The sequence below is a fragment of the Protopterus annectens genome, chromosome 13.part0 (assembly GCF_019279795.1).
Source record: "Protopterus annectens isolate FY-2018-M chromosome 13.part0, PAN1.0, whole genome shotgun sequence".
Lineage (NCBI taxonomy): Eukaryota > Metazoa > Chordata > Ceratodontiformes > Protopteridae > Protopterus > Protopterus annectens.
In genome coordinates, this window is record NC_056747.1 from 336,274,605 (window position 1) to 336,301,537 (window position 26,933).

Here is a 26,933-nt window from a genome sequence, read left to right on the forward strand (position 1 = left end):
TACAAAAAAAAAAAAAAACTAAAAAATTTAAAACTCACTATTATATGCCTCCCCATATACACTAATCTTTCTAAGTATAATCTTAACAAACTAGCTACAGCATTTAACCACATTGCCAGATTTGCTACAAACTCTCCATACAGCACTCATCACTGTCTCAATCTCAAAGAACTAGGCTGGCTGGAATTACCTCACCTGATACAATTCTACCAACTTACAATGGCCCATAAAGCCCTATACCACCCTGACAACACTCCAATGCTCTCCTCCCTCATTAAATCATACAATAATCTGGGGAAACTGCGCTCCTCTAACAGAATGCTGATTCATACTTCCTTTTCAAATAACGTAGCTGGAGACTCTATTTTCTAATTCTGTTGGCAAAATATGGAATCTACTACCACAAGACCTTACTACCATAACATCACTCCCACTATTCAAAACTAACTTAAAACTATTTCTCACTAACCACTGGCTATGCTCCTGCAATAACCCTGACTAAACAGCTTATTTGACTCTTTAAGCTAACCTTCTCTGCTTAATTTCCTAACTCTCTCTCTCCAGAGTAGTTACTCTCCATGTCTGAGTGCACTAGGCATTTTTTTCCTTTTCTTACATACTCACTAATGTTTTCACTTTGTCTGATCTTGTAAATGACTACCCATCTGCTTTCTCTAACTTTACTTTTTTAGCCCTCTTCAATGACATTTGTTATTTTCTGTATGATTATAGTGTGTTTTTTATTATTATTATTCAGTGTGAGCTTTTAATATTATTATTACTACTTAGATGAATAGTTTTTAGTAGTATGTTAGCGGAGCTTTTCTCCTCGGGCCTCCACTGAAAATGGACATGTATCCAGCTGGACTAGCCCGGTCAACAAATGTAAAATAAAAACAAAAAGATATATATATATATATATATATATATATATATATATATATATATATATATATGTGTGTGTGTGTTTATATATATATATATATATATATATATATATATATATATATATATATATATATATATATATATATATATATATATATATATATATATATATATATATATATATATATATATATATATATATATATATATATATATATACATATATATATATATATATATATATATATATATTTATATATATATATATATATATATATATATATATATATATATATATATATATATATATATATATATATATATATATATATATATATATATATATATATATATATAATGTGTGTGTGTGTGTGTGTGTATATATATTTATTTTATTTTACATTTGTTGACCGGACTAGTCTAGCTGGATACATGTCCATTTTCAGTAGAGGCCCGGGGAGAAAAGCTCCACACAGAAAACTAACAGATATAGTACATTAAAACGTTAATTTCAAGAATATTATGAGATGATTACATGTGTTCTAAAGTAACAAAACATAATAATATTATGAGATGATTACATGTGTTCAAAGGTAACAAAACATATAACAAAAAACGAAAAAAATTTTTTTTTTTTTTTTTTTTTTTTTTATATGCATAAAACCCAAAATGAAAATGGAGGTCCATAGACAAATTCAGTAATATAAATAAATCCAAATAAGTTCCAATGGCACCAGCAGTAAAATTCCACCGTTTATTTTAGAAAGAACGTGAGCGCTTTCGCGGATTACAGCTCCGCTTCTTCAGACATATTATACTCATTGCACCAAACTCTTTTATACTAAACCATTCAACAGCATACTAAATTAGATAATTAATCAATCACATGACTACTGCTCACTTCATTGAACTACAGAGTATGCAGTGAATATATACACACAAACTACTCCTATGAAATAAGTTTGACTACATTACTCAAATAAAACAATATTCCATATAAAATAATAATATTAATAAATAGGTACAGCTGCTCAAACTGTCGCATATATAAATTTCAAACTAAACATCAATAAATACACCAAAATTTAATATAATTATTAAAAACATATCTACCCCTATGTGCTGCTAACCTCAAAATCCATTTTTCTGCCTGCTCAGTATAATTTACTATATCACCTAATCTAATATTAAGCGGTTGAACGTGCAATACTTGGAAGTAAAAAGTGTGCTCCACACCCATTTGAAGTGTGTGTTTTGCTATGGCACTATAGTCTTTGTCTCATAAGACAGTACCTGTGATCTCCTCTCCTTTCTTTCAAGAATCTGTTTGTTTTACGTACATAAAATTTATAACATAGACAGCAATGAGCAACGTATACTACATTTCTGGTATTACATGTGCTGTTGTTCCTAAGTTGCCAAAGGCGGCCTGTATCAGGATGCTTAAAAAAGCGTGACTCCTCTATAAAGTCACATCGTATACAGTTACCACATTTCTTAGTACCCATATATATTTTAGTACTGTTTGATGCTCCTAAATTGTTCAAATCACAATACCATAAATGCTGTTTCAAACTTTTCATATTCTTATATGTAAAAGTAGGGAAATTCCCTACTAGTTCTTTTGTTCTCTCATCCACTACAAGAATATTCCATTTATCAGCTATCATGCCTTTTATTATATCAATGTTGTTATAATAGAGGAGTATGACAGATTCCTTTCTTCCAGGAGCATCAAACCGCTTATTTGACGTTGATTTTATATCTCCAGAGGAATAATAGGGTCTAGCTGTAGTTGCCCTTAGTTTACTCACTTGATTGTGTGTTATCTATTTCTTGTTCATTATAACCCCTGGATGTAAGCCCTGCCTTGAGTCTGCTTAGTTCCATGCTGAGAGAGGCATCATCACAGCATAGTCTAGATGTTCGCATGGCCTGTCCCTTTACGATGTTACCATATACCATGGGATTATGCATGCTATCTCTGTGTAAATAAGCTGCTCTATAACCGTCTTTCCTATAGACTCTGGTTTTAAAAGGGAGGAGGCTTTGATGGGAGCCGAAGCAGTCGGCCAAGACTCTGGTCTACATGATAGACTGAGAGGATTTCTAACTGAAGCTGCTAATCCACTCCTGCGAGCTGATGCTTTGAGAGACAATATGAAGGTATTGCTTTAAACACAATGAATGAGTCAGCTATATGTAATTTAAAAAAAGATATTGAGAATAACTTATACAAGTTTAAGCGCCTACAGGGTCAGAGGTATCATTTGGATGCCTGCCCGAGTTGTAATGTTGTACCGCGAGGGTTGAGAATTCTAAATATGCCTACATATGGCAACACTTACCCCAAACTTTTGGTGTGTTTGCAGCAAATCAACCTGAGTGCCAGTAAGGCTTATTTACAGCTCCTTCTTGACTTTTTTCAACCCATAGAATTTGATTTAAGAACTGCCATAGTTAATCAACAAACCCAATTGCGAGATGTGTATGGCGTTGATTCTACTGGGTTATTTATCCATGAACTCATTGATAAAATACAGCGTTATGAAACTAATTTGTTAAATCATAAAAAGAAAAAAATTAAACAGGGGCATTGAGGATTTTAAGAAGCACAATGTATTTACTTGGCCCAAAGTGAATGTGACTGCTTTGGTGCATACTGCTAACACGAATACTAATCCATGTGTTCAAATGATAAGGAAGCCTAGTGGAAATGTTAATCAACGGAATGTAATTGAAGAGAGACATCCGGTTTGTCAACCGGAAGTGCATAATGGGTCTGAAGAGACAGTAAGCACAGAAATCCGAGCTAGTAATGGTGACGCCATATCTGAGAAGCGGTTGAACAACATAGAACTGCTTTCACCACCACCACCTGTTTCAGTTTATTCTACACCAGCTGAATCCACTTTTGATATTCAGCGAACAGAAGTGAATGATTATGTAATTCGTCCCAGCACTGATGTTAGGTGTAAAATTTATACTGATAAGGTTCAGCAACAAATTTTTCCGGCCGTTCCCCTACCCATAAGAACGGGAAGAAAGAGGTCACTAGATTACGATGGCCAGAAGGGCCAGAAACTGAAGGAATCTGCAAATTTCCAACAATCACACACACTAGTGGCCACAAAAACCCAGTTATCTGCAAGGCAAATTCTGCAGGCCTTGGAGTTCACAGCCTCCTGCATTCTTCTAATTCCATATGCAATGGTATCTCAAAAGCCTATGGTGTCAACATTCACAGGATCTAGAAGCTATGATTCTTATCATACCTTGTCTACGCCTAGAGTTCATTTGGTGTGCAGGGCCTGCCACCAAAACAAGGGACTACCATTCACACTACCCCCTGCCGCCCAAACCTTAACAGTAGACACATCAGACTATGCATGGGAGGCTCACCTGGCAGGGAAGTGCATTCAAGGCAAAAGGAACCCAAGTCAAATGCACCTACACATAAATCAAAAGGAAATGTTAGCTGTACAGAATGCTCTGACAGCCTTCGAGGACCACATTCTTCTAGGACAACTAATGATAAAGACGGACAACACCACAGTCATGTGGTACATAAGCAGGGGGGTACACACTCTTACCCCCTCTGCAGACTAGCCATGGCATTGTGGAACACAGTGTTGAGCTACCAAGTGAATCTACAAGCTCAGTTCCTACCTGGAAAACTAAATACACTGGAAGATGGACTAAGCAGAAACATCATGGACCCACACGAGTGGAAACTGGAACGAAGAATTTTCAACTTGTTGACAAGCAAGTAGGGGATCCCAGATATAGACCTGTTTGCCTCCCCCCAGAACCATTAATTGGACAAATGTTGCACAAGGATTCCCCACAAACTAGCTTGGAAAGTGGATGTTCTGTCCTTCAGCTGGAAATAAACTATCAGTTTATGCCTTTCCTCCTCTGCCTCTGCTCTCCAAGGTACTACTAAAGATCAAATAGGACAAGCCAAGGACGATTTTAATTGCACCAGACTGGCCACACCAACACTGGTACCCCCTCCTGCGCAGTGTGTCACGCTTGGCCCCAAGGCACCTGCCTCAGACTCCTTCCCTGTTGTCTCAGCAGGGGAACCAGATTCTGCACCTTCGGCTGCAAACCCTGAACCTAGCAGCCTGGCTAATTACCTAATCACTTCTTACCACCCCTCAGTAAATCAGTGATGGATATCATTTTAGAGGCTAGGAGGCCTGGTACTAGAAAGTCTTATGCTGCAAAATGGAAAATATTTTGTACCTGGAACCAATCTTAAGGGATGAGTGCAGCAGTGCCCAGTTCACCTCAGATTCTACAATTCAATGTATAAGGTAACAGTCAACACGATAATAGCCTGTTCTTATTTCAGATTGAAATATTATATTTCCAAACAGCTGTAGTAAACTACAGCTGTTTGGAGTGCCAGTATTTCGAATCTGAGCCAAGGGGAACAGATTTTCGTATTGGTGTTATCAGATTCTACAATATTTAACTGAGATGCTTCATAATTGCTTGTCCTTTTCCTCCAAAATTCATGCCTCAGCCATTTCAGTTCATTGTAGCACAGAGTCTCCCCTCTTCTCTCACCCACTGCCCAAGCAGTTCCTCAGAGGGGCCAAAAATTTAAGGCCACCGAGGAGAGCTCCAACTCCAGCCTGGGACTTTAACTTTGTCTTGGAGAAACTCACTCTTCCTCCTTTCGAGCCAGTTGCTACTGCAGATTTAAAATTTCTTTCCTAGAAAACAGCTTTCCTTTTAGCAATCACTTCTGCAATAAGGGTATCTTAGTTACAGGTCCTTATGGCAGTGGAGCCTTTCATCATCTTTCATGCGGACAGGTTGCCCTTCACAACCAATCCCTCCTTCATGCCCAAGGTGGTATCCAGTGCGGCTCTTAATCAGTCCATTCATTTGCCTACCTTCTTTCCTAACCCGGAGAACAAAGGGGGAACGGATACTGCACTCCTTAGATGTGCACAGACAACATAGATTTTACTCGGACTGGACAAAACCTTAAAGGAAATCCGAACAACTGCTGGTGGCATTTGCTGCAGGGACAGAGGGGAAAGCTGTTTCTAAGCAAAACATTTCAAAATGGCTAGGCCACTGCATTCATTTTTGCTATAAGAAACATGGAAAACATATCCCACAGGGCATCAGACCCCATTCAACCAGGGCTGCATCTACCTCTACAGCCTTTCTCAGGGGCTTCCCTACAAGGGACATCCTAGAAGCTGCTACCTGGAGTTCTGTGCATACTTTCACCAAGCAGTTTCATTTGCCAATTTTCTCTAAATCCAGAGCTAGTTTTGCTACTGCAGTCTTGCAGGGCCTTATAGCTGGTCCTAATTCTATTTAAATTCCTCCTCCCAACCTTAGCTTTGGGAATCTACCCAAATATAATGATTGCAACAGTGAAACACGAAGAACATAGTATAGTTGTGCACACATACCATAAATGTAGATGTTCGAGTGTATTCACTATTGCAGTCCTGGTTACCCTCCCTCCAGCCCCCTTTCTTCTTTTGGCTATACCTCTACTCTCACTTGCTATGCTCAAAAATCTTTTTGGTGTATTTGCTTTTTTGTTGGAGGTATATCCTTGTATTATAGATTTAATTGCTTCCCATTAGGGGGGCACCTGACAGCTGGGGCAAGAAAAACTGATTGAATGGCGTCGGCTGCATGTTTTATATCCCTGACGACTTGACGTCATAGAAGAAGGGACAGCAACCGATGCAGGACCCAAGACTTTGTTAATCAGGCCGACTGAGGGCTACTGCAAGCAGATAACCCAAATGTAATGACTGCAACAGTGAATACACTCGAACATGTACATTTATGGTAAGTGTACACAACTGTACTTTCTGGAGATGACCGTAGTCTTTCTTTCCTTACAAGTACTGCGCGAGTATCTTTTGTTAGATTAATGTTCTGCTCTTTTGGATAGTATGGCAGCAGTGTGGTATACAAGCAGTCAGGGTTGGGGCTTGTATCCTTGATTCCACCAAATGTTGGGAGAAGGCCTTAAAGAACAAGCATTTTCTTTTTGCTGCTCACATCCAAAGTGAAGCCCAGCTGTCTGGCTGACAGGTTTATCTGGTATGGCCTCTTGCCTCCTGAGTTGGCTCCATTTATTTGGCCATGGATTGCTTTTCAAAAATGGGGTCACCAGGTTCCAGTGTGTTTGCTTTCTGTGTTATTAGTAAATATCGTGTTTTTTTGTTTTTTTTCTTTTCTTCATGAGTCCCTTGACCTTCAGCCCAGTAGCAGATGTCAGGATTTTTTTTAGTACAGCCATTGCCTTGGGTCTCTTTTAAACCTTTTTCTTTTGGTTTGTTTCTTCTGATAATGTTTTGTCACAAAACCAGACACTCAAGGAGTGAAGGTGATCCTTACTGCCCTTTTCTGGCCCATACAGATTTGTTTTCCCTTGCTTCAGCAGCTCTTTATGATAACTCCCTCCTATCTTTTTTTTGTACCACCTCTCTCTCCATAGCACTTCCATTTCAGTAGTTCTTAATTCAGAATTCTTTGACATTGCGTTTTTCATTATTCCTTTGTACCATCTTTAAACACAGAAGGCTTACAGGAACAACTGGAAAAAGTTGTTTATTTGGACTTAGCTGAGAGCATGATTTAATTTAATTCCCTGTTGTAGTCTTGCTGTATATGTTGTAGCTCTTTGATGCCAGCTTTAGCTGTTCTCGATTCATTTTCTTCCTAGCAGGTGTGTCCATTTTTCTGCAAGCTGTGACTTTCTTTGGTTGCTTTCAAGTTTTACAAAAACTTTTCTGTGAGGGATATTTCCTCATAGATCTTTAGAAAACCAGATCCGTTTTGGACATTTGTTTTTTGTTAAAGAAGATCACACTTCCACCATTTGAGCCACTTGCTCTATGAAACTGAAAATGTTGTTTTGCTAAACTTTTTTTGGTAGCTGTAACGTCATCAAGGAGAATTTGTCATGTGGAAGCCTTGTCTGTGAACTAGTCTTAACTTGTTCTGAAGTAGAGTTTCAGTACATGCCAACCCTTCCTTCTTGCATAATGTCACTTTAGTGCCTCAGCTGGACCAGGTTTTTTCTCACTTTCTAAAGAGACTTCATCTTTCGCTTTAGAAATGTTCATCAGCAGCTCATGTAATCTGCAGCCAGAACAAAACCCAGATGAATAAGTGACCATTTGTTTCCTTCATCATAGGAAAAGGCAAAAGTGCTGTAGTAGCAATACCTTTCTAAAAGGTTATCTATTTGCATTACTTTGTTATATATGTGACACAGCTTTCTAAACTTCTCTCAAAGCGCAGGCTACTAGTGCTGTCATTAGTTTTATGTTTTCATAATACTTTCTTTGGAGCCACGTTTGTCAGGAGGTGTATTCATTTAGGGTAACCATCCAGGAAGATATAGCTAGGAGACCTGTCCTGTTAATTCATACATTTAAATGTCTATGAGATGCATTATGAATTCTACAGCTGTAGGGGGAACGCCACTGTAATACTCAAACTAAGAGTAGAGCTCCACCTGCAGGAAGTGTCACTGACATTCTCCATTTGTCTTATGTTTCATTGCTTCTTTTTCTTTGTCTTTTGTTAGGCCCAGAACTGGAGAATGAAGGAAGAACAGTACATTATGGGTTTAAAGGGGGGAGGGGATTAGCAGCATGAGATGCAGTCCAGAAATAGAGAGGGAGAAAGAAGTAACATATTGGAGAGTGCTGGAAAGATAAGTGCCATGCTGATGTTCTCTGAGTTGAGTGGTCTTAACAACTGTAGCAGGAGTTCTGTTGGTTGCCTCAACTAGAGCTTTACTCATAGATCCATCATTATGGTGAGTATCTATAGGTTTTCTTGAGGGTGTCCTTTTAATACGGTAACTTAAAGTGTTGTTATACTGCTGATGTTGATTTTTCCTTAATATCGTGTTTTAACGTTGATAGTTGCCCTTATGGGTCTGTATACCTCTCACCGCCACCTGATACAAGTTGGAGAAGGTCAGTATTTGTTTTTTTATTTTTTGCTCTAAGTATTTATGTCTTACGAGCTGTAAATGTGTGTGTATACTTTAAGAAGCTTTTGGGTGGGGGAGATCTTCATTCAGATGATGTCTGTCTTTGAATTTCATTTTATCAGCCATGGTTTGAAAGCAGTAGTAGTATATCATTAAAGGTTTTGAATAATGATTTTGAGCCATGGACCACATTGTAACTGAAAGTGTAGACTTTAAAGAATAATAGTTAAACATACAGTTTACTAAAATGTTGTTACTTTGTCTCAATAAATATGTTGATGTCTTTCCATTTCACTGTTGCGGTATTATTAACATTAGGGATCCCCTGCTAGGGCAGCCTGACATCCGGCCAGTATACCAAAGCCTTAGGTTGCTTTAAGGTACATCGTACATCACACCTACCATCCTCAGAACTTCTTTGACGCCAGTCCGAACACCATCTCTTGATTGTCAGTGTGAATGCCTACATTCCATTGCTGGTTTCACCTAGCCATTGCAGACAAGTGCCCTATTGGGGTTCTTTTTTTACTTGTCTGTTTTTGTTGCATGTGGGGGTTCATATCCTCCAAGGGTTCATATCCTCCAAGAATGGTAAATGCAAGTGTGGAAGACAGAATCCCCATAAAGACCTCCACGAACAGTGTCTGTTTTGCTTTGACATGTCACACGACCATACATCCTGTTTCATCTATCCGACTTTTGTACCAAAAACTTTGTGTAGCCAGCTATTGTCTTTGGCTTTGTAGCTGGAGAGTCAGAGACTTAAACTTCTCATAAAAGATTCTATGGCTGAACTTCCCGCCCTGAGGGACAGCCGTCATTGAAGGAGAAGGCCAAGAACTCTAGACCAGAGTCTTCCGCTGTTCAGCCTCCACCAGACGTTTCTCCCGAGGTGAGTGAATGCCTGGAGGTTTGCCCAGCTTTGTTGCAGGATTCCTCTGCCATGACTGTTTTGGAGGCGGGCAGGGATCCAGCTTTCAGCACGTCCAAAGAGGTTTTACAGATGGCCATTTCGGATGTTCAGGGGAACCACGGTTGATCATTTCTGAGGATCCTAGGGGTGTTCCTCAGATTTTAGTTAGAGAAGAAGTCCCTACTACTTTTAATACTGTTGAATGCCATCCTAGGTCTGAACCATCCAAGTTTTGCAAGGCAGACTTACTATTAAAGAAAAAAAAAAACTAAACATGTTTTTCCTATCCTTAAGGATCCACAGAGTGAGTCACAGGCCTTCACTCAGGGTTTGTTTAGTGCTTTTATGGCATTGAAACCTCCTTAGGGTGTTTCTGTTCCAGCTCCCCCTTGGTCCTGTACTCCCTTATAAAACCCAGGGAACAGGATTCCTCTGAGGAGGAGTTGGATTCTGATGTGGAATCCCTTTACTTACTCAAATTCCCTCTTCTGTGGACTTTGGGTCAGAGGAAGAAGAATCTATTAGTCCTGATGCTCCTTTTGAGGAGATTTCTTTTGGTGACACAATCTCCAGGATGATGGAATTTTTTAAATGGGATTGTACTCAAATCTCTGAGATTCATAAGAGGTACTATGAGTTGCTGCAGATGGAATCTCCTTAACCTTCTGCTGTTCCTCCTGTTTGGGCTGCTTTGTTTGATGCATTTTCCAGTGCCTCTAATGCTCCTGATTGTCAGCCCCCTGCTCCCAAGAAACTTGATAGGTTTTATGGGGTGCCTGAAGATTGTAAATTGTTGTGCAAGTGTCCTGCCGACCCCCTCAGTGGTGTCTGTAGCCTCAGAGAAGCCCTCTCACTTGCTTCCTTCACCTAAGTTACCACCCTTTGATAAAGAGAACAGAACCGTGGAAAGGCTAGGTAGGAAGGTATTACACATTTGCTACCTTGGCTTTTAGGGCTGTTAAATTATCAGACCCATATGTCCAGGTATGTGTTGGTTCTCCTATCCCAGGCTTGTCTGGTTATATCTTATATTCCAGACTCAGAGTAAAGCTTCTGCTCTTGCCCTGTTAGGGATTTCCTCACAGTTGGCTCGTCGTTCCATCAAGTGTAGTTGTGATGCAGTAGATGCTTCTTCTAGGGCTGCTGCTTTTGGGTCAGTGATGATAGGTGTTCTTGGCTTCATCTTCAACCTTTACCCGATGATATCAAGGCGAAGTTAATGGATGCCCCTCTTGATAATAAACACTTGTTTGGTGAAGCTGCTGCTGCTTTAAGTCCCTTCAGGATAAGGACAAGGCTTTACAGGAACTCAAACGTGTTTGATTCTTCTGTTCCTAAATTTCAAAGAAACTACCCCAGTAAGCCAGCCTTTGTTCGCAGGCAATCTCGGCCTCCTCCTAAGGGCAAAAAGGGTGGAAAGCGGGCTCCTCCTGCTAAAGTTACTTAGACTTCAGTGTCTCAGAAGACTTCCTTTCCAGATAAACCAGGTGCTGTCTATCTTATTTTTCCCATCCACTTTCCTGTTTCTCTTTGCCTATCTCTTTCTGTTTGGCTGCATACTACTCATGATTCCTGGGTTCTGTTAATTATTCACGAGGGGTGTTTCATGGTGTTGAAGTCCTTTCCCCCTTTTATGGATATTCCTCAGCCTTCTCGGGAACAAGTTTCCTTTTCCCAGTAGTGCTTTGCGACCTTTTGACTCAGGGTACTTATTCAGGAGGTGCCTATGTCCCAAAGGGGGAGGGGGTTTTACTTCAGGATTTTTCTAGTTCCCAGAAAGGAGGGTACTTGGAGACTAATTCTAGACCTCTCTCATCTAAACACTTTTCTAAAGGTGCCCACTTTTCAAATGTCGAACCTTCAGACTTATTTCCATCTTTTGCTTCCTCAGACTTGTATGGTTTCTCTGGATTTCAAGGATGCCTATTTTCATATTCGGATCCATCCCCTTTTCAGGAAGTTTTTGTGTTTCTCTCTTGCGTCCTGGCATTTTCAGTTCTCTGCTTTCCCCTTTCTACTGCCCCAAGAGTATTCATCAGTTGCCTCACTCCTGTGATTGCTTTGCAGGATTCAAGGGATCCAAGTGTTTCCCTACTTGACGACCTGCTTTTTCAGGCATCCTCTTTAGAGATTTGTAGCAAAATTTCCATTTTGCCATCTCTCTTCTTCAGAGCCTGGGGTTTACAATAAACTTCAGAAAGTCTTCTCTGACTCCTTCTCAGGACCATGCTTTTCTGAGTTGCAGGATTCAGACAGTGCCTATGCTGGCATCCCTGCCTACTCCCAAGGCCTTGACGGTCATCTCCTTTCATAATTTTCTTCCTCTGGCTTCCAGTACAGCCAGGGAGTTTCTCAGAGATCTGGGATGTTATTCGTGTTTCACTGTTGCAGTCATCACATTTGAGTTATCCCTGCCAGGGTAGCCCTCGGCCGGCTCGAATACCAGAGGCTTAGTATTTCTGCATCAGTTGCTGTTGCTTCAGGACTAACGTCAGGTCGACAGTAGTATAAAGTAAGGCAGCCGATGCCATTACATCAGTCTTTCTTGCCATGGAGCCTGAGGCAGAAGCAGTTTGCATGAGTGCAGGTCGGTTGCTACCGAAATGATGTTGAAGTCTTCTAAAGCTAAGTACCCCATTGGGAATTCTTTTTTCTTGCACTAACTGATGTCAGAAAAAGTTAATAATGGTCTCGTCTGTGAAAAGCAAATACCACGCCAAGACTTTCATTCTTACTGCGACACTTGTTTAGGGCCAGACCATGACGTCCCCCGTTGTCGCTTCTGTACTTTGTTCAGTGCCAGAACTATCCATTGTTGGGCCCTTATTGTAGCTAGATATTTCGCTTACAGTCCTGAATTCCGAAATGATTCTGTAAGCCATCTGACAGCAGATCTTCCCAAAAAACGTAAAGATAAAGACAGAGACAGACTGCACAGGTCCAAACCTGCCGACGACGCTTCCATTAAGCTAGTCGTCAGTTCTCCAGTCCTCAGTGAGTCGCTTTCGCAGCCCCTTATGCCTGCTTGTGTGGATTCGCAGGCCGCTGCCAAGACCCTTTCGTAGTCCAGTATGCCACGAGACTTTTTTTCGACTAAGGATCCTGCGGATGTCTCTACCTTGGATGGGTCCGGAGCCACTGAGCAGGCACTGGCTTCCAAGGAAGTACTTTGCAGTACCGATACTCGACACAGATCAATGACTTCTTTCCTGTCTTCAGTTCTTTAGAAAGCAACTGAGTTTTTAAGGCCCAGGGTACATACCACACCCAAAAAAACGATGACCCAAGCTCAGGCACCTGCTTCCTTGCCTCAGTCCCAAATGCTTAAAATGGCAGAAGACTTTATAATACTTATTGGGGGAAGCCAGGCTACCCCTTCCAAAAGAAAGAGACTTGTCCCCAGTAGTTTATCTGAACAGGAGTCCAATGATACTGATGCATCTGAATATGAAGATGTGCAACCCCTCTCTGCTTATGAGGATTCTGATGCAGAGGAATCTATCCCTTCAGCCTCTCCACCCAAGGACTTTTTCTTTGGGGAAACCCTACGTACTTTAAGGGAGCATTTCCAATGGGAATGTCAGGACTTTCCTCAGTCATAGACTCCGGGAATTCTTAGATCTACCACAGCACAGACCTCTGGGCCATTCCTTCTGTCCTGGATGTTGTGGATGATGTTTTTATGGAATCCAGTCTGACTTCTGACACCCTCCTTCCTGCTCCTAGGAAACCTGACCGGTATTATAGAGTCCCTGACTCTCACAAATTTCTTTTCAAAAATCCTACTGCTGACCCCGAGGTCACCTCTCAAGGACCTAAAGGAATCGAAGCAACTTCAGCTAAGAATCCCACCCCCTCAGATAGGGATTCCTGAGCATTAGACAGATGGGGTAAAAAACTATACACCTGTGCTAATCTAGCTATTATAGCATTAAATTGTCAATTCCACATGCTGAAATATTAGCAACATACCATGGAACTCCTCAAACAAAAAATAGCTTATTTTCCTGCTTGTACAGAAAATAGAGTTACAAGACTTAGTGCATTCTGCAAGTCAAGTAACTAAGCACATGTTACAGTGTGGTTTTGACTCGCCCTAGAAGCATCTTGCAGGGCAGCAGTCAGTGGTTTTGTCCTAAGAAGGCATGCTTGGCTTAAGGAGCAGACCATGTCAAATCCAGATTATTGGACACACCCTTGAACAAAGACAACTTATTTCACACCAAGACAGAAGTCTTAAAAAAAGATGGAAGAAAAAGCTAAATCCATGCAGACAGTTAAAGACGTCTTACAGGTCCAGCCACCGAGGTTCAGTAGGCATTGCCCCTCCAAGCACTGCTCCTTTCCTGCCCCCTCCAGGCCAACTCAGCCCAGACACAGGGGAAGCAGAACCCCCAGACAAACAGCCCCAGGGAATGCAGAAATCTAAGCAGTGGAGTTCCTCCTCTTCAAAAACAGGGAGTGCAAAGCCACCCCCTTATGTTAAGAACTCAAAATGACTTCACACTTCCACCCTCCTCCCTCTGCCCACCTGCTCTTGCCCCTAGGAGGAAAACTCTCCTTCAATGCAAACAAGTAGAACACCATTACCAGTGACTGTTGGGTCCTCAACATTGTGTCCCAGGGATACAAATTTTATTTCCACACTCTGCCAACCTCAAAAGGAATCCCAGATCTTCCTCCAAAGCAGTGGTCAGAGGCCAAAAAGCAAGTCCTTTCCCTGCTCTCCATGAAGGCAATAGAGCATGTTCCTGCAGAACAGATAGGCCAAGGTTTCTACTCCAGACTCTTCCTGGCATCAAGAAAAGAGGGCACATGGCGCCCCATCCTTGATCTATCCATTCTAAACACCTTCCTGGTGATACCAAAATTCAGAATGCTCACCCTCCAGCAGCTTCTACCTATGCTTTCTAAGAATGCTTGGTTAGCCACCCTAGACCTAAAAGTGACCTACCTACACATCCCAGTCAGGGAATCATGCAGGAAATACCTATGATGTTATGTGATCCTATCTCGCCTACATTCTGACTGATGGGTTCGGAGCCGATCCTGCCCAAGTCTCTTATTGGCTGAGCTTACTATATCCCAGGATGCACCACTACCAGTCCCCAGATCTTGTTTGCCGCTAACTAGCTTAAGAGGCGTGGTCTCGAGCTGGCTGAGCTGAGTAGTAATTTTACTTACTTTTTCTGTCAGAAAATTGTTTTTCCTGTCATAAAAAGCTGTTTTAACGGCTACTCTGTGCTTTGTGTAGTGATTGAAAGTTTTTTGTGGAAACTTGTTGAGTGATTGGGTGTTGTTGCTGATTTCCGGCCTCCCTTATCTAGGGTCCTTTCCCGTCAGTTAACCCTCTCAAACTTTTGGGATTTCAGATCCCTTTTTGAGTTTTGTTTGTTCGATTGTTAAACCGACAGTTCTAAACTGATTTTGTAGAGTCAGTTAAGTAAAGTTAAATTTGATTGTGTGTTCTTACTGCATTTTTGGTCATAATGTCTCAAAATCCTAGGCCTTTCGGGCCAAAAAATGCACCAAATGTAATTTTAAAATGTCAATCACAGATGACCACTCTCTGTGTTTATTGTTTGGGTGCAAAACATTTACAGGAGTCATGCATCCTCAGGAGGAAAATAGGAAATATTCTAAAAGGCTTAATCAAACCCTCGAAGCTCTAGCATCTCCTTCTCCACCAAAGAGGCTCCCACCAACGGATCGAGTCGGCGCCATAGGGCAGTCCGCTCCTTCAGCCCAAGCCCTTCAGGCAAGGACTTCGGAGCCGAGGCCTTCGAGCCCTGCTCTGCCACTGGTGCCGAGTCTGGCGGGCTTGTGATGGAGGGCGGGGTCGATCGGCGGATACCTGAGGCGGGTCACCTGGTCTCCACTCCACAGCTGCCTGCGCCAGACACCACACTTTCGGGCCTCAAGGTCCTCCTCGGCACCGGCGGAATGAAATGAGTATTCCTCGGGCGCCGATAATCATCACCCAGTTGGCTTTGAGATAGCCCATGCCTATCATCCATCTGCTGTTCCTCCTCCGACCGCCGTCCTGCTGAGCAGGAGCAGATGGCCGGCCGGCCTGAGTAGGTCGGCTCCTCTCCTTCTCTTACCCCGGCCTTCGGGGTTCGGGTCCGGTACCCGGGACACGGGGCTGTGGACCTGGGGTGATGTTTCGGGGATAAGCCGGGTTCGGTCCCTCCTCCTCTCGGGTGCCCAGCGTGGATTGCTGCCTCGCTCATGGCTCTCGAGACTGGACACTCCCATCTGGGGGGGGTCCGCCAGGGCTTCTTCGCCATCTCCTTTGTACCTGCACCTTCCTGGGCGGAGACTGGTCTTTGGCAGATATCCAACCTCTGCTGATGAGTCTGATGCTTCTTGCCTCCTGGCTCTTTCTCCCTCCGCCTCCCTGGTCCGCCTTTCCACGAAGCAGCTTCTGGATTTAGTTTGTCGGGGGAACATCCAACATCCAGATACCCAGGACCTTCTCCTTCTCCTAATAAATTTTTTTGTCTGCCCCACCCGGTAGAGAGTTCACTAGTTAAAAGGGCTGTAGATGACATCGTAGAACAGGACGTGGCACGGGCTCGGCCCATCCTCCCCAATAAGGACAAGGGAGCATGGAGCATGGAAAGCTGACCCTTGCGACTCAGCTGCCTTCAGCTGGTCTCTGGAATATTATTTCTATTTTATTTGGCACTTCTTCAGAGGGATCTGGTCAAGGAGCTGTCAGATTCCTCTCAGGTAACCTACCTGATTCCCTTTCAGAGCAGAGAGAGACGAAATTTTTTTTTGGGAGGGAGACGCAGAGGCTAGAGAGAGGGCCTTCCTGGAGGAGACGAAGTCCTCCTTCGTGGCTCTTCAGCCTCCCACACATCATGAGGTGCTTCGATCATTGCCGAGGTTACACCATCCCATTCACATACTCACCACCACCCGCCAAGAAAATCGGACCCACCACCCAGTCAGTCAAAGGAAATTGCACGCGAGAAGCTTTAAAGCTGCTAGAAAAGGAGTCATCCAACCGTCCCCTACAGACCAGATCGAAAATTCTAAGCACAATCCAATCCATGTTCATTGAGAAGGATGTTTGATGTGCTCCATAGACCTCAAGGATGCCTATTATCACATACCAGATACATCAGGCGCCCCAGGAGGTATCTGCGCTCAGCCTGGGAGGTCTGTCTTGCTGCCCTCTCGAAGCACATAAGGTTCATAGGACGATAGAGACAAAATTGATGCGCCGCTTCTTCCCTGCCTGAAAGGATCCAAACTTTACAGGGCCAAGTTCAAGCTCTGGTCTGTCTGCCACGGTTCTTTAGTCCCTCTGGCAAGATTGCACATGAGGATTCTTCAGTGGCTATTGTCAACTCAATGGTCCAGATTCTCCTCTCAATCACACGCGACACGTGAAACATGCAAACGGGACCTCTGGCTGGTGGTTGCACATCCACCTAAATCAAGGAAGCCCCTTTGTTATTCCCTCCTGGCTTCCAGATCTAAGCTCTTCTCACATCAATGTGTTGGAGATGAGGGATCTTACCCCTTGCAGAGAGGAGAGGAGGGGAATGGAATGGAGCTACCAACCGCTCTTGGGTAGCAGCCCACCATTCCGGGAAATCAAATATATTGCAGGAGATGGGGAACGCCTATGTATCTTTTGCAACACCACTGAACACGAAGTGCAAAGGTTCTCTTCTCCTGACTCACATCAAGGGGAACCAGCTATGGATGCTCTAGCACAACCTGCTTCCCAATGGGGTCCCCAGATGATACCTGATTGCCCCATACTGGCCTCCCAGGGTATGGTTTCCTTACCTGAAGACCCTATCACTGCTCTATCCCAGAGGTTTTGAATTCTTAACATCCCTGTTTAATCAAGGATCTTCTGTCTCTACTATTAAAGTCATGAGCAGCAGACTATAAAAAACTTATTAAAGGTGCGGGGTCTGTTAAGACCCCAGTTTTCCAACCGGCTGCTACATGTGTGGTTAAAAATATCTGTCTTGAAAACTGCCTGGTCTGTTCTAATCTCTGTCTCCAACAGTCTCTAGAGCTGCCAGTTTTCTTCCCAAAATTCTCCAATGAAGCAGAATACACTCTCCATAAATTGTAAGTCAGACCAGTTGTTTGTGTCCTTCTCAGACAATAAATTGGGTAAAACCATCACAAAAGCTACTATCTCCAAATGGATTAGAGATTGTGATAACTCAGGCTTATTCTTCTTGAATAAGCAACTTACAACATCTATCAAAGCTCACTCTACCAGAGCTATGGCTACTTCTATAGCTTTTCATTCCAAGCCGCTATATGGGGAGATTTTGTGCCGCGGCTACTTGGTCCAATCTTTCATTTCCCACTATAAATTGGATGTGGCATCTAAAAGACGAAAGCATCATTTGGTTCCACGGTACTCAGGAGTGTTTTCCAGTGAGCCACCCAGGATTCAGGTGCATCACATAACATCTTTTAGTTATGTACTCACCATAACTTCAGATGTTTGGGATCCATCAGATCAGAAGAGATTGAACGGTTTGAGTTCTACTGTTTTTATCTTGTTCATCGTTATATAATCACAAACTAGATCCTGGGGACTGGTAGTGGTGCATCCTGGGATATAGTAAGCTCAGCCAATAAGAGCCGCTTTGGCCTTTTAAAGCGTGTCGTGGAGCCCGAGGAGGATCGCTCGAACCCATCAGTCAGAATGTAGGCGAGATGGATCCCAAACATCTGAAGTTATGGTGAGTACATAACTAAAAGTTTCTGGGCAGGATCTATGCACTTTCATTTCTCTGCGCTTTCCTTTGGCTTATCTACTGCTCCCAGAATATTCACAAAACGTCTGGCTTCCACCATTGCTTTTTGCAGACAAAGAAGTATTAAAATTTACCCATACGTAGACGACTGCCTTATTCAGGCAGTCAGTCAGGAAAAGCTGCTACAGCACCTGATCTTTGTAAAGGACCTACTGACCTCCTTAGGGTATACTGTCAATGAAAAGAAATCGAAACTAGTCCCCACACAAAAAAAATTTAATTCCTGGGAGCAACCGTGAACATAGCATCCCAGATGGCATTCCTTACTCCAGAAAAACAAGACTACCTGACAGGCTACTTCTCTCAACTAGCCACCAGAACTCAGTTATCCCCAAGGAAAATCCTGCAAGCTCTAGGGTTCATAGCCTCTTGCATTCTACTTTTTTCATATGCCAGACTGCATATGAGAAAACTACAGTGGTACCTAAAAAGCCTTTGGTGTCAGCACTCTCAAGACATGGAAACTCTTAAACCAATGATACCTTGTCTAAGGAAATATTTTCTTTGGTGGGCAGCAGCATGCAACCACAACAAGGGACTTCCCTACTCACAGCCCCACGCCACCCAGACCCTCACCACAGATGCATCAGACTATGCCTAGGGTGCTCACCTGGACGGCAGGTGCGTTCAGGACCAATGGAGCCCAAATCAAGTACATCTGCACATCAACCAAAAAGAGATGTTCACTGTTCAGCACGCCCTGACAGCTTTCAGACCCCTACTCTCCCTGAGGCCTCTACTGATAAAAACAGGCAACACCACAGTGAAGTGGTATATCAACAAGCGGGGAGGGACTTGGTCTTATCCTCTCTGCCTCAGCCATGCAACTACACCTGTTAGCACAATTCATGCCAGGCTGCCTCTACTCTCTGGCAGCCAACTTAAGCAGAAACCTACTAGACCCACACGAGTGGCAGCTAGACCACAGAACTTTCACCCTTGTAACTCAGAAATGGGGCACCTCGAAGGTCAACCTCTTTGCATCCCACTCCAATCAGCTCAGCAAATTCTGCACCATGGAACCTCATAGCAAGGCCTGGAAAGTGGATGCTCTACCCTTCCAGTGGGGTAAACCTCTCGGTATCTGCATTTCCCCCTCTACCACTCATTTCAAAGGTACTGCTCAAAATAAGGGAGGAAAAACAGAGGACAATCCTGATTACCCCAGACTGGCCATGCCAGTACTGGTACCCACTGCTGCATAGCCTGTCACCCCTGCCACCATGGCACCTACCTCAGATCTTAACACTCCTGACCCAGAGGAATGGAGAATTCATGCATCCTCAATTGCAGACCCTCAACCCAACCTGGCAGCCTGGCTTATTCCCTGACCCCTCTCCTCAAGCTGCCAGCCTAAGCAAACAAGTTCTAAATGTTATATGCGAGGCCAGACGCCTTAGTACTAGAAAATCCTATGCTGGCAAGTGGAAATGGTTTTGCACCTGGATCCAGGCTAAGGGAGCCAAAACGGCAGAGCCCTCTCTACCTCTCATCCTGGATTACCTGGCAGACCTACTACACAGGGGTCTGTCCCTCTCTTTTATTAAAATTCATACATCAGCCATCTCTGCTCATTTCAGCACAGAGCCAGCTCTCTTCTCACACCCTCTCATCAAACAGTTTCTAAGAGAGGCTAACAACTTCAGGCCACCCAGAAGAGCTCTTGCCCCAGCTTGGGACCTTAACTTTGTGCTGGAAAAGCTCACGATGCCCCCGTTTGAACCTGCAGCTTCAGCAGAGTTGAAGTTTCTCTCTTGAAAGACAGCCTTGCTTCTGGCCTTCACTTCAGCTAGAGGAGTATCAGAGCTACAAGCCCTTCATCATTTTCCATGCTGACAGGGTCTCCCTCAGGACTAACCCATCCTTCATGCCTAAAGTGGTGTCCAGTGTGGCTCTCAACCAATGCATTCATTTGCGCACCTTTTTCCCTAACACAGAAAACAAGGGAGAATGGATTCTGCACTTTTTAGATGTGCACAGACAGCTCAGATTCTACCTGGACAGGGCTAAATCTTTCAGAAAAACTGATCAATTGCTAGTCAGCTTCGCTGCAGGTGCCGAGGGCAAGGCCATATCCAAACAGACAGTCTCCAAAATGGGTAGCCCACTGCATCCATTTCTGCTACAAACAGCATGGGAAACCACCCTCAAAGGGGGTCAAGACATATTCCACCAGAGCAACCTCCACCTTTGCATCTTTTCTCAGAGACCAGAGACATCCTGGAGGCTGCAACATGGACATCTGTTCATAACTTCACAAAGCATTACCACCTGCCTGTCTTTTCCAAATCCAGGGCAGGCTTTGCCACCACAGTCTTGCAGGGGATCCTAGCCAGTCCCCAGTCGTCTTGACTGCCTCCACCCTTTTCTTCAGCTTTGGGAATCAACCCAAATGTAATGACTGCACCAGTGAAACACGAAGAACTTAGTACAGTTGTGTATACGTACCATAAATGTAGATGTTCGAGTGTATTCACTGTTGCAGTCTTAGTTTCCCTCCCTCCATCTCCCTTGTCCTCTCTCTCTCTCTCTCTCTCTCTCTCTCTCCTTTCAAGGAAATTTTGATATTTAGTTTCTACTGGTGGTGGTGTTCTTCCACCATAACCTAGCTCCCTATTGGGGGATCCTGACAGGGCAAGAAAAACTGATGTAATGACATTGGCTGCCTGATTTTATACCACTGATGACCTGATGTCAGTCCTGGAGCGACAGCAACCGACGCAGAAATACTAATCCTTTGGTATTCAGGCCGACTGAGGGCTAACTCTGGCAGGATAACCCAAATGTGATGACTGCAACAGTGAATACACTCGAATATCTGCATTTATGGTAAGTGTATGCGGGTGTATGCAGCTGTACTTTACAACAGTTGACCGTGACCTCACCTTTGATCACCATGTGTCTACTGTAGTATGAAAATCTTTGTGTTGCACAACTTACGAGTAAGAGCATGGCATCCGGTTTCAAGGAGATCATTGTTTCACTGGACTCTGATCTCATCCGCTAATCCTTAATTTCAGTGCACCCTTCAGCATGTACCTGACCAAGCACATGAAACAGATTGAGAAACCATGGTTGTTCATTACAAAAAAATACAAGGAGTCAACGTAAGTTCTGTGCAGACCCATCTCAAAGCACTATCCCTTTATCTGTCTCCTACAGACTGTTGCATGGTACACTCTACCTAGCCTACAACGCATCCCCTGATAATACACTTGTTTTGCCTTTGGAAAGCAAATACCACACCGAGACTTTCAATCTTACTAAGTCACTTGTTTAGGGCCAGACCATGCCGTCCCACGTTGTCGCTTCTGTGCTTTGTTCAATGCTAGAACTATCCGTCATCGGGCCCTTATTGTAGCCAGATATTTTCGCGTAGTCTTCAAATTCCGATATGGCTTTGGTAAGCCATCCTTCAACAGATCTTCTCCAAAAAACATAAAGATAAAGACAGAGACAGACTCTACAGGTCCAAACCTACCAATGACGCTTTTGTTAAGCTAGTCGTCAGTTCTTCAGTACTCTGTGATGCGCTTTCGCTGCCCCTGATGGCCACTTCTGTTGATTCACAGGCCACTACCGAGACCCTTTTAGAGTCAGGTATGCCGCAAAACTCTTCTTCGCTAAGGATCTTGCGGTTGTCTCTATCTTGGAAGCCTCCGGTGTCGCTGAGCAGGCACTGGCTTTTGAGGAAGTCCGAATCTACCGAATCTTGACACAGACGTCTTCTTTCGCGACTACCATTCTTTCAAAAACGACCGTCTTTCTTAGGCCCATGGTACGAACCATACCCAAGAAACCGACAACCCCCTCTCAGGTGCCTGCTAACTTGACTCCGTCTCAAATGCTTAAAATGGCAGAAGACCTTCTCATGCTGATCAGGGGAAGCCAAGCTAACCCCTCCAAAAGGGAAAGAGTTCTGTCCCCTATTGGTTTGTCTGAACAAGAGTCAGATGAATCTGATGCATCTGAAAATGAAGACATGCAACCCCTCTTTACTGATGAGGATTCTGATGCAGAAGATTCCATTCCTTCAGCCACCCCCCCAGAGGATTTTTACTTTGGGGAAACCCTGCTTACTTTAAGGGAGCATTTCCAATGGGAGAGTTAGGACTACCGTCAGTCCAAAAAGAGACTCAGGGAATTCCTAGATCTTCCACAACACAGACCCTTGGCCATTCCCCCAGTCCTGGATGTTGTGTAGGATGTTGTCCTCTAATCCATCTGGACTCCTGATGCCCTTACTCCAGCTCCCAGAAAACCAGACAGGTACTACAGAGTCCCTGACTCACACAAATATATTTTTAAAATCCTACAGCTGACCCTGAGGTCTTTTCTCAAGGGCCAAAACTGATTAAAGCAACCTCTCCTAAGAATCCCACCCCCTCAGACAGGGATTCCTAAGCATTGGACAGATGGGGTAAAAATGTATACACCTCAGCTGCTCTTATCAGGGCACTAAGTTGTCATTTCCATATGCTGAAATTTCAGCAACATACCTTGGAACTCCTTAAACAAAAAATGTCTTCCTTTCCTGCTTGGGCAGAATCTAAAAATTTACAAGAGTTAATGCATTCTACAAGTCATGTAACTAAACACACCTTGCACTGTGGTTTTGATGCCCTAGAAACTTCTTGCAGGGCAGCCATCACTGGATCTGTCATTAGAAGGCATGCATGGCTCAGGAACAACCCCTGCCAGACCATGTCATATCTAAATTATTGGATGACTTAAGGAACAGCCCCTACCAGATCATGTAAAATCTAAATTGTTGGATGCCCCCTTGCACAAAGATAACTTATTTGGCATTAAGGCAGAAGAGGTCTTAAAGAAGATGGAAGAAAAAGCAAAATCTAAGCAAACAGTTAAGGATTTCTTGCAGGTCCAGCCCCCTAGGTTCAGCAGGCATTGTCCCTCCAAACACTGGTCCTTTCCTGCTCCCAGTAAACTGGCCCAGCTTAGGCCCCGTGAAAACAGACCCTCCAGACAGCAGCCTCAGGGAATGCAGAGATCTAAGCAGTGGACTACCTCCACTTCAAAACCAGGGAGTTCTAAGCCCCACCCCCTTATGGTAAGAACTCACACTGATTCACCTCCTCCACCCCCTCCCTCTGTCCACCTTCACTTACCCCTAGGAGGAAAACTCTTACTTTCACTCACGCATCTGGGCCACCCTTACCAAGGACCACTGGGTTCTGAACATTGTGTCTCAGGGATACAAGTTTTCCTTCCACACCCTTCCAACCCCAAAAAGGTTCCCAGATATACCTCCAAATCAGTGGGCAGAGGCTCAAAAGCAAATTTTTTCCCCTGCTCTGTGTGAGGGCAGTAGAGCACGTTTCTGCAGAACAGATAGGCCATAGTTTCTACTCTTGACCATTTCTGGTACCCAGAAAAGAGGGCACCTGGCACCCCATCCTCGATCTATCCATTCTAAACACCTTCCTTGTAATCCCAAAATTCAAAATGTTCACCCTCCAGCAGCTGCTACCCATGCTCTCCAAGGATGCTTGGCTAGCCACCCTAGATCTAAAAGAGGCATTACCACCACATTCTTATCAGGGAATCATGCAGGAAATATCTCTGCTTCAGGGCAGGATCTCAACACTTTCAGTTTTCTGCCCTTCCCTTTGGCTTATCTACTGCTCCCAGAGTTTTCACAAAATGTCTGGCTCTGGCCATTCCCTTTTGCAGACAAAGAAATATTCAGATTTACCCCTACTTAGGCTGCCTTATTCAGGCAGACAGCCAGAAAAAGCTGCTCAAGCACCTGTCATTTGTAAAGACCCTCCTAACCTCTGTTAGGTACACAGTCAATGAAAATAAATCCAAGGCAGGTGCCTACCCAAAGGATAATCTTCCTGGGAACAAGTCTGGACACAGCATCCCAGATGGCATACCTTGCACCAGAGAAACAAATTTTCCTGACAACATACTTCTCTCAACTGGCCACCAGGCCCCAGCTAACTGCAAGGAAGATCCTGCAAGTTCTGGGGTTCATGACATCTTGCATACTACTCATTCCATATGCCAGACTGCATATGAGGAAACTTCAATGGTACCTAAAGAGCCTTTGGTGTCAGCACTCTCAAGACCTGGAAACTCTTCTACCTATAATTCCTTGCCTCAGAAAAGATTTTCTTTGGTGGACAACAGCGTGCTTCTTCAATAAGGGACTGCCTTTCTCCCCACCCCCGCCTCCCAGACCCTCACCACAGACACATAAGACTATGCTTGGGGTGCACACCTGGATGTTTGGTGCATACAGGGCCAATGGAGCCCACAGCAAATCCTTCTGCACATCCGTCAAAAAGAGATGATGTCTGTGCAGCACGCCTTGATAGTTTTCAAGCCCCTTCTCTCTCCAGGGGCTCTCTTGATCAAAACAGACAACAGCACTGTGATGCGGTACATCAACAAGCAGGGAGGGATTCACTCCTATCCTCTATGCAGGCTGGCCGTGACCCTTTGGCATACAGCCTCTGCCTTGCAACTGCACCTGTTAGCACAATTCCTACCAGGCTCTCTCAACTCTCTGGCAGACCAATTAAGCAGAAACCTTCTGGACTCAGACGAGTGGCAACTCAATAGAAGTTACCTTCACCCTAATAACTCAGAAATGGGGAACTCTGAAGGTCGACCTCTTTGTCTCCCACACCAACCATCAGCTCAGAAAATTCAGCACCAGGGAGCATCACTGCATGACTTGGAAAGTGGATGCCCTGTCCTTCCCCTTGGTCATTCTGTCGGTCTATGCCTTTCCTCCCCTACCTCTCATCCCCAGGGTACTGCTCAGAATAAGGGAGGAAAAACCAAGGACCATTCTTACAGCTCCAGACTGGCCCCGGCAACACTGGTACCCCTTGCTGTGCAGCCTGTCAATGCTGCCTCCATGGCATCTTCCTCAGATTCCAAACCTCCTGACATAGAGGGAAGGGGAATTCATACCTCCCTAATTGCAGACACTCAGTTTGGCAGCTTGGCTTATTCCCTTACCCCGAACCAATCTGCCAAACTCAGTAACCAGGTTCTGGATGTTATCCACGAGGCCAGACGCCCTACCTCCAGAAAGTCTTATGCTGATAAATGGAAAAGGTTGTGCACTTGGATCCAGGCTAAGGGAACCAATATGGCAAAGCCCTCCCTGCCTCATCCTAGAATACTTAGCTGACCTACTACACAGTGGCCTGTCTTTCTCCTCTATAAAAATTCATGCCTCTGCTATTTCTGCTCATTTTCAGACTGAGCATCCCCTTTTACTCGCACCCTTTGGTCAAACAGTTCTTAAGACGGGCTAGCAGCTTGAGGCCACCCAGAAGGGCACCAACATCAGCTTGGGACCTTAACATTGTATTGGAAAAGCTCACGGTGCCCCCTTTCAAACCAGCTTCTTCTGCAGAGCTAAAATTTCTCTCCTGAAAGATAGCATTCTTCTGGCCATCACTTCAGCCTGAAGAGTCTCTGAGCTGCAAGCACTCATGGCTGTGGAACCCTTCATCATCTTCCATGCAGACAGGGTATTCCTCAGAACTAACCCATCCTTCATACCCAAGGTGGTCTCCAGTGTTGCTCTCAACCAATCCATTCATTTGCCCACCTTTTTTCCTAATCCCCAGAACAAGGAGGAAAGGATTCTTTACTCTATAGATGTGCACAGACAGCTCAGATCCTATCTAGACATGACTAAATCCTTCAGAAAGTCCGATCAATTGATGGTTAGCTTTGCTACATGGGCAGAAGGCAAAGCCATCTCCAAGCAAACCATTTCCAAATGGATAGCACACTGCATCCATTTCTGCTCCAAACAGCATGGAAAGCCTCCCCCCAAGGGGGTCAGGACACACTCCACCAGAGCAGCGTCCACCTCTGCAGCTTTCCTCAGAGGAGTCCCCATCAGGGACATCCTGGAGGCTGCCACCTGGACATCTCTTCACCAAGCATTACCACCTGCCTCTCTTCTCCAAATCCAGTGCAGGTTTTGCCTCTGCAGTCTTGCAGGGCATCCAACCAGCCCCTCGTTTCCTTGACTGCCTCCACCCATTTCCTCAGCTTTGGGAATCAACCCAAATGTGATGACTGCAACAGTTAAACAACGAAGAACATAATAGAGTTGTGTACACTTACCATAAATGTAGATGTTCGAGTGTATTCACTGTTGCAGTCCTGGTTTCCCTCCCTCCAGGTTTCCCTCCCTCCATCCCCCTTTTTTCTCTTTCTCCTTTTATTACCATTCTTCATTATTGTTCTTTTTTCCTTACAAGGGCCATATTTATTTTCCACAGGTGGGGTTCTTCCACCGGAGCCTGGCCTCCTACTTGAAGGC

The 26,933-nt window shown here is 44.0% G+C and overlaps 1 protein-coding gene across 1 annotated transcript in view; it reads left to right on the forward strand.

Annotated features, from left to right (window-relative positions):
- The window catches only part of CRTC1 (CREB regulated transcription coactivator 1), a 1,948,027-nt gene that overhangs the window by 386,260 nt on the left and 1,534,834 nt on the right, over positions 1–26,933 (forward strand). Inside the window, exon 4 of the mRNA XM_044053956.1 lies at positions 8,812–8,873. Within this exon, the coding sequence (XP_043909891.1) occupies positions 8,812–8,873 (62 nt within the window). The remainder of the gene's footprint in view (positions 1–8,811; positions 8,874–26,933) is intronic.